General features: G+C 34.1%; 1 protein-coding gene across 1 annotated transcript in view; it reads left to right on the top strand.

Moving 5' to 3' along the window:
* Helz (Helicase with zinc finger) overlaps positions 1–8985 on the top strand; it is a 71147-nt gene extending 62162 nt beyond the window's left edge. The window contains exon 14 of the mRNA XM_083128010.1: positions 4675–8985. Coding sequence (XP_082984136.1) covers positions 4675–5574 — 900 coding nt within the window. The 3' untranslated portion in view covers positions 5575–8985. The remainder of the gene's footprint in view (positions 1–4674) is intronic.
* The last annotated feature ends 4331 nt before the right edge of the window (positions 8986–13316 follow it).

Here is a 13316-nt window from a genome sequence, read left to right as displayed (position 1 = left end):
GGTACATTCAAGGCCAGGGCTGTACAGGGAGTGATCTCTCACCTGAAGTGATGCAAAGGGTCCGTGTGTACTCAGCTGTATGGGGTTGTGCACATTCGATTGGCCTTCCGTGAATTGTCTGCACCATCGTCTGACCATACACGACGTCCGGTCTGCACACCTCACACAATTGCTGGTGGCTCCGTGCCAAATTCTGAGCGTGCAATGTAGGCTACATTGCAGTCGGTGGGAGACTGTATGAGAGCTCCAATCTTTAACCTAGAACTGTCCTAAAACGGCTGCATTGCAACTGTACCAGGTTACAGCTACATGCCACTTCTTCCTGCCTGCATGGGTGTGTGTCTATCTCTGACCACCAGTGCTGCGTATAGGCACCATTGGAGCTTTTTTCAGAATGCCCCTCGTATATGAACTTTCAGAAGCTTTTATTATTAGAGTGTTCCTGTTTTAATGTATGGTTAGCTAAATCAGGTACCTATACAATGCAATTTTATAAATTCCTTGCGTTAAATTTCTAATACCTACATACCCTTTTCGACAGCATTAAAACTGCATGTTGTCAGTTTCACAGTACTTCACTTGGATATACTGTACTGAAGCAGAAATCCCATTGATAATGTAAGGAAATATGACACTTTATTTTGTTCCATTCAATTGTTTCACTTATATGCAAGAGTTAAGTTGTTTGCTTTACAGAGAAGAGAGCTTTATGCATTGAAAAATGAGTCCGCACTCTTGGTTCTTGCGAGCAGAGGGTTCCAAACCTCAGTGGAAATATCAACATGTAATACCGAGAATGTATAAGGAGACTGATAAATTACAAATTGTATTTCTTAATCAATCACTCTTCACTCTAATTTCATTTAGTCGTAACTTTAAAAATAATCAAGTACTTTATTTTAAACTTACTGCGAATGACAAAATTCCGTCCGTAATCCTTCCCTAGCTTGTGAATTGTAATAATTTTTCAAATTCACTATTTTTCACTTTGAATTCAAATCATAGAGAATAGAGAAATTAAGTCAATTTCATAGAAGATAATATTGGTACTTAACAAATCAATACCTGGATCTGTATGATTGATTGATTGATTGATTTAGTTTATTTTACTTCGCGTTTTGCGCCTCTTGGCTAATTTGCGAAGATGGGGATGAGTGATGAAATGATGAAATTGATGAATGGACATTCACAAACAACCAAGCCCGACCGGGATTCGAACCCGGGACCCTTGGCGTCGCAGCGCGATGTGCTAACCACTAGGCCACCTGGATCTGTATGAGTTTATTATTTCCATTTGCAAAAACATCGATTTAGTTTAGTTTGTAATTGTCAGGGAAAAATGTAAATTTTGTCCTGGAAAACCTGGAAAAGTCAGGGAATTTCATTTCTGCTTGTTTGTAGCCACCCTGATTCAGTGAACAAGTGTTCAGTGTTGCTGGACAGATTTGCGATAAGACAAGATGTAGGTTACTTCCACAAGTGCTTCCAAACCTCGTGTTTCTGAAGTTGAATCTGCCAGCATTAAATTTACAACTTTAAGAACAGGAATTCATTTTGCATTTCAAAGAACTACATGTGTACTAATGTTAAATCTCTTGAGAATCTATGTTCTTCTTAAAGGTTCACATAACCACTTTTTGTAGATGCAAATGTACATCCGCATCTTGAGAATATATATGTATACACATATGATATGCAATAGAAATGTATGTAGCAAATTTATTTTTGTCATGCTGAAAATAACATCCCATTTCTGTTGAATAATCTTCGGAATCAGTTAAATATCGGCGTCGGTATTGGTTCCAAAAATTATCGGTGAGTACATCAACATCGATAAATTTTCAGCTTCGTCACATCCCTAATTACAACCAATAAGTACTAATACGTACTTACAACTTCAGTAACTTACTTTACAGAAGCTACTTTAGAGCTATAAGCTTTAGAAATGTTTATTTTGCATTACAGATTAATTGATATTGTAAATTTCTGTTTGTCAATGTTCTGTATATGTGTTTGAAATTTCATTTTGTTTGAATATGTCTTTAAATTTCACAAGAAACCTGTAACCTTAATTATGTCATTTTATTCTGGATTTAGTTTCATTATTGCTGTCGGAAATTGAACTTATATGATAAACTACTGATATAAAAATTCACCGATAACTGATTACTGATTGCTGATTCAATATGAAATGCAAATATTTCTTGAAGAATCTGAATGGTTATTCACGTCCTTAATTTACGCTTATCATCAAGTGGCTGCAATTGATTTTGCCTTTGCAAGAGAAATGCGTATTGGACATTTACTTCACAAAACCAGGGTGTATCAATTATGTTTATGAATAGCATTGAATATTGCTCTAGATTACAGGTTATTTACAAGTACATCGGATCGTTAATATTATTGGTAGTATTTCTGTTAAAACATCATACATGCCTGTATTGGCCAATACTGATAGAGTACCGATTAATCTGTCCCATCTCTAATAATAATTAGAAGGTGAGGATGATATGGCTGTGCGGGGAAATGGACAAAGCCATTGTAAGATAAAACAGTAGTGTACTCTATATTGGCCACCCTGGAAAAAAATGACAGTACTCAAGAGCTCAAGGAAAATTCATTTGGAGTTTATGTGGGAGCCTTGATTATGCTAAAATTATACTTATTTTAATTAGCTGTTGTGTAATTATTGAAATATTTAAGTTACCGGTAAAACTCTTATAATTATAATGGAATACTTGTATAACAATCACCAATTTTAATTGTGACTCTCCCAAGTATCAGTATCAGGGGAATTTGTAACAGTATCTGCATCAAGTATTGGTATCAGTCAGTGATATTTAGCTCAGCTCTGCGGATAACTAATGTTTTGATTTAGAGAAAAGAACTTCATGTGTAGACGTTTACTTTACAAAACTATTATGCCGGACCCTGTGGGCAAGTGGTTAGCACATCGTGCTGCGACACCGAGGGTCCCGGGTTCGAATCCCGCTCAGACTTGGTTGTTTGTGAATGTTCATTCATCAATTTCATCACTCATCCCCATCTTCGCAAATTAGCCAAGAGGCACAAAACACGAATTAAATAAACTAAATCAATCAATCAGTACAAAACTATTATGTATGTACCTTTATATTCATTAAAAGTATTAACAAAAAGCATACGTTTCACTAAAGTGCAGACCTTTTGTTAGCAATGGGACAAATTAAGTGGAGCTTTGGATGATCGGTAAAATTACTGACAATTTTACCATATGACGTTTATATGAATGACGTGTCACTGAGTGCAAAATTCTGCCATTTTGTTGTTATTTTTATGGATATAAACATATAATTCATATGTCCTAGTTTTATAAAGTAAGTGTGTATATATGCAGAATTTTCTTCAGAGCAAAACCTGTTGTAGAAACCTCGTTACACATGGAACGTGTGTAATTTTATATCTGATTGGTAGAATATCAGTCCTAGAGAAAGTATTAGACACGCTATCTTTGTGGCTTGTTTGGCAGAAAGCCTGCACAATAAGGATTTTACTTAATGTTGGAGACTGGGGTCTACTATTGCCAAAACAATAAAGACTTTTGCCCGTTACAATTTTCAGTTTGAAGGTGTGTTTTTAGAAGAGCTGAGCCAATACCACTTTTAGCCAATACTGGTGCTTGAAAATTGTACAAATTCACATTCATTCAGAAAATTAATAAATTTTAACATATGCGTTTTCCATCTGAACTGTACCACATCAATCTATCAGTGTTTTTTTTAAAAAAAAAAAATATATATATATTTTCTTAATTTTGCATGAGAGAATCACAAAACAGCTTCTTCCCTACAATGTTGTTGCAAGATTAATCAATTGGTGATTAAATTTCAGCCACTACTTCCCAACAGTGATACCATTGGTATTGATTGACTTGCCCCTAGTTTTTAATGAAATGCTTGCATAATTATTGTATTTACGAGAGTATAATGCGCACTCTGGTTTTTGATAGGGAAAAGCATCAAACAATTAATTATATCTCATGTATAATGCGCAGTACAATTCAGGTTCAAGAAATGGCTTTCTTACTTGTAGGTTATAAAGCTGTTGCTATGTGGACCAAGAGGAGAATATCGTCTTGTGTATACAATAAGTCACTACCCCATGCCACCTGCCCCCCCTCCACTGTGTTTAGCATCCCAAAGCTTTAACTTCCGTAACCACGTTGTTTATTCTGTGGTAGAAAACTAGATCAAAATTATGTTACAGATTTGCAGTGCTCAGGAAGCTATTTCTTGCCCAACAAATCTGCAGATACACATCCCATATGACGGGAGGTGCATTCTTGAATTGTGCCAGAATGCCACCGCTTTTCTGTGTTTGCAATATGTTCCGTTAAAAAGTGAAAGTCAGAAAATGCCATTTCACTTCTATAGTGTTTTTTTTTTTTTTTATTACTGAAGAATTCCAACCTGGTAAATTGTATTTGCGCTTGTTGATATGTACATGTTACATGCAGTAACATAAGTAAAAACATGTGTGGTTTCATGTTGGCTGTCTGAATTATTCCGTGCATAATACACACCACAGTTTTGGGGGGAAAACATTTTGGAAAAAAGTGCCCATTATACATGAGTAAATACAGTACATTCCACACTAGTGTATGATCAAAATTAAAATGTTAATTTTTTATTTTAGATCTCAGTCTCGCATGCCTCTCCAAAGCATCCACAGTGGTTCAATAGGAGTGCAAACAGCCAAGTGGGTAAACCTTTAACGGTGTCAGATTTGGAAGCATCGATGCTTGTGGCAGCACAGTCTCACATCAGAGAAGGGTACCCTTGCCATATGAATGCAGTAGATGACATCTCCATCAGGCCTGATTTTCTCGGCTCTTCGAGGCACATGGGTAACGTATACAATCAGGACAGCCAAGGTAAATTTCATGCTGATAAAATTGTGCCGTGGTCTCCTGCTATGGAACAGCAGAAATTTATTCATAACGGTTCACCAGGTCCGGGCATGAATAGTATTTCAAATGTAGCTCTGTATGGTAGGCATCCAATGGAAAATGGGGAGGTGGCCCAGCTCGTACCACATACTAACTACCATCAGGATGTTGCGTATGGATCAGAGGCAAGTGCAAAACCATTCATTCAGCCTGTTCCAGCTGAAAGGAGGAATTATCCGATTGCGGACGGCATTGACAAGCCACCACTAACAGGTAGCAGTGCATTTGCAGGTTATGCACGTGCGGCAGTACACATAGGGTTACCTTTGGAAATGGAGAAGCAGGATGTCATGCAGCCCCAGCCATTGAAGAGACCGAACGCACTCCCTATCTATCAAGAGAATACTCAGTTCCACAGGGCGATGAACAGAAACCAAGAATCTCCTATAAATGTTCCCTGTTTACAGTCCATGGATGAGGAAACGCAACGCACAACATACGCCAGCGTCCTGCGAGCCCAACCGCAAAAGTCAAATTCTGCTTCACCCAATCCTGGAACCAAAAATGGCGACCCTTTTGCCATCCTTCGGGAACTAGGTACCAAAGGAGCTCAGGGAACCACTGGTCTGTATCACTATTTTTCCTAAAGAATAACCTGAATGTTGCATTTCCATAGGAAACAAATGCTTGCTGCGTAATACAAAGTTATATTCAGTGTGTGCTTATCATTGCATACCCTTTAAAAGACTGGATTACTTATATGTGTGTACTAAAGATACCTTTGCATGCTTAAACAAGACTGTATTAAATATATTTATGTATATTTTTTTTTGAGTTATTCTCATGAGGCTTCTTGGGAGCTGAAAGCATACTTTATGATGTATGAATCCAGTGACAAGTACAGATCGTATGTTGCCTTGAAAACAAGGAAACAAAGATGGATGTGGGAAATTATTATAATTCTTATTGCATTTATTATAAATATTAGCCTCTGTGCTGTGATCCGCTTAAAGTGGTGTAGATCATTTATGATGTAATAGTTTACTCTCGCTGTATTTTTTTATATACATGTATAAAAATCAAATGTACTTATGTTTGAATATAGCTTCCTCTTGTTGCTTGCACTTGTGGTAAATGACTCATTCAGGGGAAGTGTATTGAACTGGTTTCAGCCTGTTGAAAACGATTTAAGTAACACTGAAGAAAACATTTACTGAAGAGGCATATATACAAAGCAAAGCTATATTTATTTATATATACATATGTATGCATGTTTGTGTATGTTGTGTGTAGCAAGAGTTTATATATAGTGATATATAATTATTTTTGTACTTGCTATGAATTTCTGTACAAGTATGTATGTAAGATGAAGTAATGAGGTGGAGCAAATTAGTTTTTTCTTTTATGTGACAGAATGTTTTTGCTGCTGATGTGAGTGGTGTGTGCTTGTAATGGCTGTCCCGTTATCAAAGTCTCGATGATTGGAGGCTGATAATATAATTATTTTCACAAGCTTCCAGAAATCATGATGTAATTGCTTAGTAACACAGACCATGAATTGATTAGGTATTGTAAAGAAGTGTACAGAGGTGTTTGATTGATGTCTATTGGTTTGAAATGCCACTATCCTGGGATGCAATCAAATTGTGTAACGACCAGGTGACGAGATTGCACTTTTCCTTTTAAAAATCCCTTGATCCTTCATGCTCTAAATGTTTTCTTTACACAAGGGAACTCTTACTGAGATCATGTACAAAATGTAGCATGCCCGTGAAGAACTATAAAAAATTTGGGTATGCACAAGGCTTCATTCAACTGTAATATTTACACTTTTCATGAACTCGAAAATGTTTAGATAAAAAAGAGAATGGAAACTATATGCTGATTTGTAAATCGTGTGTGTGTGTGTGTGCATGTGTGTGTGTGGAAGAATAGAGGAAAGAGGAAACATTGTAAATAATTTACTATATTTACGAAATAAAAGTTATTAAGTAAAAGATCTTTTTTTTCAAAGTAATTTCATCAAAAATCAAGTTAATGGCTTTTTATATTCTTCATTTACTTTTCTGAAATCGTGATTGTATTCCCGAAAATTTATTACATAGTAAACATGACTAATTGTTGTTTTGTGTAGCTTTATTCAACAGTAATGAGACATCTGTTAACAATAAGTTATTTATAAACATAACTAAAATACACACAGGAGTCATTGACATTACAGTATGAAAATATATAAAAAAAGTGAATAACTTTTCTAATAATTACCAGAATTAGGTTTCGTTATACTTTCAATGCAAAGTGCAAGTGATTTTTAAATTTTCTGCTCCATAAATAATGACATTTTCAATTATTTTAAGGCTAAATGCTGCGATTCATGTTACCAGAATTTATATGTGGTGAGATACTAATGTACACACAAAACGTGCTTTCTTATCCACATACCTGTTTGTTTAATTAATTAAAACATAAACAGGTGCGCAGATACATAAGCACATTTCGTGTGTATATTAAGAGAGTTTATATTGGTAAAGTTTTCTCCTTGAGCCATTTTTGTAGGCCGTCCCAATTAGCTATCTGTATAAATAATAAATCTGCATAAAGTGGAGTTAAATCAAGAACTGAAACTCAAGTGCAAACTTTGAATTGTAATTTTAGATCATTGGCAAAGAATGGCATGTTGTAATTTGATGCATTTTTTGTATGAAATCTAAAACTGAAAATACTTTAAAATGTTTCTGGTGTTTAAAATTTCCCATTTGCATCTGTGATGGATTCACATGAGAAGTTACCCAATTCATTCTTTGAAAGCAACCGTTCGTTAGGCAGTTGTCAGATAATAATTATATAATCAATGGCATTTTTTAATCACATATCTTACAATTATTCCAACACTGAAAATAGCTATATAATTACTGTTAATAATGATTTGTTAATTTGCATTGTATACAACAGTATTTGCTTAACCATTTATGTTCAGTCTTCCTCCACACTTGAGTGACTATTTTTTATTTTCCAAACACGAATGATGATGGATAATTCAAACAATGCAGTGTTCTGATAGACAACTTCCCCTTAATTTTTTTTATGCCAGAATGTTCAGTTGTTCATTCAACTGGTCAGGATAATCAGATAATCTGTTGACCTAGTGTTTGCTTATAAGATAGTTGGTAACTGGGCTCCATAATTAAACAGGAAGGATGAGGTGTCTGTAATGTCAGGTAATCAATTTTAAATTGTTCATACTTATGTAGTGCTTAGTAAACTTGGTGATGTAAGAATCCACAAATAATAAGAAATTCCACATGCATCATAGCTGCCCATAGTACAAAGGATACAAAATATCAAAAAAGGAATTTTCCATCTAAAAGTATGAACAGTGAAAAATTGATCATCTGGCAACATTATAAATGCTTCTCATTCTGGTTTTTCTTTTCATGTGTGGTCCTCGGTGCTTTTTGAAGAATGGATTAAATTACCTTTTCATGTAATCCTTCATTTCCCAAAAATGCAAATGCAAACAGGGAGTTCATGAAACATTGGAAACATTTGTGTATGTTTTTATTTATTTTTTGTATTTTGTATTTCAATACTAAAATATAATGGCAGATTCATTTATTGATAAGATTTTGAATAACTGTAGAGCCAGTGGTTGAAATTGAACTGTAAGAAGTAGCATGAAATAGCCAAAGTACAAAACAGTGCAGTGGAAAAATAACCCCTAAAGTCCCATACATAATGTTAATATTATTAATCCAAGCTGTCTTAATGTAGATAATGCAGTAAGTTTCTTCTCAGTACTAACTTCTTTCAGTAAGAATTTTGTACCTAGAGTTCATATACAATTGAATTTAGTTGTCAGACTTTAAAATTCATATTTACTTTCAATTAATTGGATGACTCAATAACAAGAATAATTATTCATACTATGGGAATAAGAGACACGGTGATATTTTGTCTGTATTTTTTTTAAAATCTTAATGCCATTGTTAGCTATGAATTAATAAGAAGTCTGCATATATATTCTATGAAATAGACTTCTTATTAATTCATATATATATATATATATATATATATATATATATATATATATATATATATATATATATATATATATATATATATATATATATATATATATATATATATATGTATGTATATATATATTTTCACATCCAATTCCACATTATTTTATGCAAGTGCTACAAAAATCTACTTCTGGCCTTTGGAAATTCTAAAATGACCACTACAGTGGGTAATTTCACATCAGGACGGAAATATGCAAGCTTAATTTGACTAATCAATGGATGATATTCAGTGTGACATCATCACACAGTGAACCTTGGGAAGAAACAGTTGAATATGCATAAAGTCTGGCAAACACATTCACTGGTGTTATGTACAGTGTATGAGAGTGCCACCTTACAGGAAGAAAATTTGCAATAATTTATGTGTACATATTCCTCATACGATCATGATAATTATAACTTGAATCACTACAGCAAAGACCATATGCCCAAAGCTTACCCAGCATGTTTTCAATGCATGATCTGATCTGTTTGCTGGAAATATTGTGACGAACATGATTTCATGCAGTGAATTGTGGGGGAGTTTGTTCATTGAATATCATCCATTAATTGACAGCTATTGATTATTGGTAAAACATGACATATCAGTTATTCCGTAAAAAAAAATCATGGATTCATCTGTAATGCAGGACACATTTCAAATAAGTTTGAACTGTACTTATATAAATGCCTTTGAAAGAACAGCCTTATTCATTCACACAGACAGAAAGCTATAACAATATATACCAAAAATCTATTGTGATATCTCAAACATATTTGAAAGGGTAAAAGGGGGGACAGGTACAGATTACCTTTATAAATGTAATAAACATTGGTTATTTGTGATGTACTACGGAGAGGAATTTGTGTGTGTGTAAAGAGAAGTAAGATAAATTGTGGTTAGGCATATGTTCGGAGCCGAGAGGTTTGGGTATTAGGGTTGACAAAATGAAAAAGTCCCAACAAATATTACAGGCCACATTGCATTCAACTTAAAATAACATGAGATATCAACTATTAATTGCAGAATGTCCATTAGGCTGCATCACTTGTGATATGAGCTGCAAATGGTCATTTTAAAGAAACACTGCACATTTGCACCAGTGATTTCTTGCTACCATGAAGCTTAAAATCTTCTGTATTTCTCTGGTGAATGAATATTCAGTGCATTACTACCAGTCCAGCAAGTTTACAAATAGAGCGCAGAGTTTCACATTGCCATCATTTGACAGGCAGATGGTTGGAAAGATTTTTGCAATGGAAGAGATGGTGCATGCTGAACCCAAATACTTTTTCTTAGAGGTATACAGCTGATTTTTTTAGTGCTGGGACATCAACAAAGAATTGAATGCTGAAAAAAGCAAACTTGTGAAACTCTACGACAAACAGGAAAAAGGGCAAAAGTAAATTAAAGTTTTCATTGGGTTTATATTGTATATTGTGCCCAAAAATGGTGCCAACAATTACAATAAAAGAAATTGTGCAAGTATAGAATATATATATAACTTCTATAAATACGGAGAAACTAGTACTCACTTTTATCCGCAAAGCTGTTTTTTCTTCTTTTTCGATTAATTTCAGTGGCCACTGCCACCATCCTCGTTGGAACCTTCGAAAATCGAAAAAGAAGAAAAAACAGCTTCGCGGATAAAAGTGAGTACTAGTTTCTCCGTATTTATATACTACCGCGTCTCTCTTTTCCCAATTATGAATAACTTCTATGTTGTGTAGCTTGTGAAAGAAAATAAATGCAAGATAGTAAGAAAATCATATCAAACTGTGGAGGAAATAGAATTGGTCAGAAGGAACCTATAAACATACAATAGGAGTCAATTTTGAAATAATAAATCAGAATATTCTGGAATCTTCTGCTGTCATAAGTAAAGGTTAGTTGTGATGAAAGGGCTTACCCAATGGCATAGTGATGATATCACCTTTTAATCAAGGGGTTCTGAATTCAAAACATTGACTTAATGAAATTGTTACGATACAGAAGTGTGCTTGACTACCAATATATTTATTTATTGATGCTGATAACTGAACAATTTTAATTGACAAGTGCACACAGAAACTGAAATACAAAAACTGGAAATTTGGTGTGTAAATGTAATTTTCTCTCTATTAATATCATATTACAAAATTACACCGATGAATTTTGTCTTGAGAAAAACATGCTAGAATTATAAATTTGTTTTAAACCAAATTCACACATTTTTTGCAATATTGTATTTTATAAAACAAATATCTGTTTGCTGATTCCCACTGATAGTTGTCACCAAACAAGCAACTTTCAGAAAGCACTCGGATACTATTAAGGGAGAGTCACAATTTATTATGGTTGGATTCCTTACACAATTCCATTACTAAGACACACTTAACAGACATGGGCATAGGCTTTTGTAGACCCTTGGCATAGAAACCTTCCACCTGGTTCCATCACACGGACGAGTTTCCATTCCTGCCATGCATATGAGTGTTGTTTCATTAAGCTTACTGTAAAAAAAAAATATGGTAATTTCATGTAAAGTCCTTGAAATATTTGGAAACTGGTGGGAGAGCAGTAATTCTTAAACATTTTCACTGAAGCTGTGGATCAGCAAACATATACATCTGCACCAGACAATCAACCTACTCTTACAATGTAATGCTGTTGGTGACTTGCCAATGCATCCCTGCATAATTCAATGAAACAACAACAACTTGAACAGAGCAAATAGAACATACTCATAACAAAGATCCAGTTGGCTAGTTTATATGACCAGAGCCTACAGAAGTTTTTCATTGGTATGGGAAGTGCCTTAACAGTGGTAGAGACTGTACGAGGCAGTAGCTCATGGTGGAAGAATTCTGACCGGAATGTACTTGTAAAAATTATTTGTATTTTTTTCTTCATCTGTCAGGACTTATTTACTGAATATCCCCTTGTACATTTTAAATTAAAAAAAATTGCATTTGCATTACAAGGGAAGTGGTAAAAGGGTAAAAGAGGAAGTTACATACTTATTAAGGAGATGTGTTAGTTTCAAAATATTCCAGTGGTTTCATGATCCAGAGGGGCATGCACGTGTTGGTCTGCACTAGGAAACCGTAAATATATTTCACAACAAACAACCTCAGCACACTGTATATCGTCAGAATACTACAGGCTTCACATAAATACTGTAATAATGGGAGCAAATTCAAATTTATTTTGAAGAGGATGTAGGCATGTGGTGCTGTGACAGAATAATAACAGTTGTCTCTTTGCTGCTGAGTAGAGCTGCAATAAACAATATACAGTGGAGCCCCGATTTTACGTTCCCACAGTATACATTCAATCTTGATGGTCCAAATTTGGGAAAAATTATACATTTTTTCTGCATTTTAATTTTTTCAGCTTGGTCCCCTGCAAAACATAAAATCAAGTTTCCACTGTATATACTGTACACACATTTTAAAATGCAGTAATGTTTAAAATGAACATTTTAAACATTAGTAATATGTTCATTAATTTTAAGCATTTTCTTTCCATAATGGCATAGGTTATTTTTCAAAATCCATACTTTTGCTTATGCCTATATATATTTTGAAAATACAGTGTTGATGTTACATTTTGCCATTAGGGAAAGGTAATGTGAAAACCGAATACATTAGTTTACATATAATTAAGTGAGGCTCATTGGATTATTACAGAAACATATGTATTTAGTTTGGCTACTTCATATTAGGTTGCATATGTAATGTTTTATTGTACTTGTGCTTTTGTATTAATCTTTTAAAATTAAACCTTGCCTATTTTTCAATATTGTCCAGACATTGTCAAAAGTAATCCCGCAAATATTTAGTTCAAAATTATTTTGGTCCTATAATGTGCTTAACGTCATTAATATATAGTTAACATTTTTGTTAGCCACTCTTTATGTTTAACCTGAATACTATTGTGGCAAAAGAATAATGGCACATGCCCATTCTTTCAATAGAGCCAGTAGTAGCTGTACATTGTAGTCAGTTTATTGAAAGAATGAAAATTGGATGTTGAATGAACTGGTCTTTATCCCTAATCAATTTTGCTGCTCTATTATTTGAAGACATAAACCTTCAACAGATAAATGTGTATGTTGTTTGTTCGTAAAAAAAAATTTGCAGATGCACACTAGAGCAGTACAAAATTCCAATTTAGTTGAATGTTTAAACAAAAAAATTATCAATATCTTGTTTTAAAATCCTTCATCAAGTCTCACACATACAAAGGGGGAAAATATGTAACCAATTTATTTCAATATAATCTCTCGATAGAGGAAACTGTGTGTGTGTTCCAACCTTAACAGAATTTCCAAGTAGAAACA

Source organism: Lepisma saccharinum, chromosome 9 (genome assembly GCF_977018435.1).
Source record: "Lepisma saccharinum chromosome 9, izLepSacc3.1, whole genome shotgun sequence".
Lineage (NCBI taxonomy): Eukaryota > Metazoa > Arthropoda > Insecta > Zygentoma > Lepismatidae > Lepisma > Lepisma saccharinum.
This window is presented reverse-complemented; position numbering and strand designations above follow the sequence as displayed.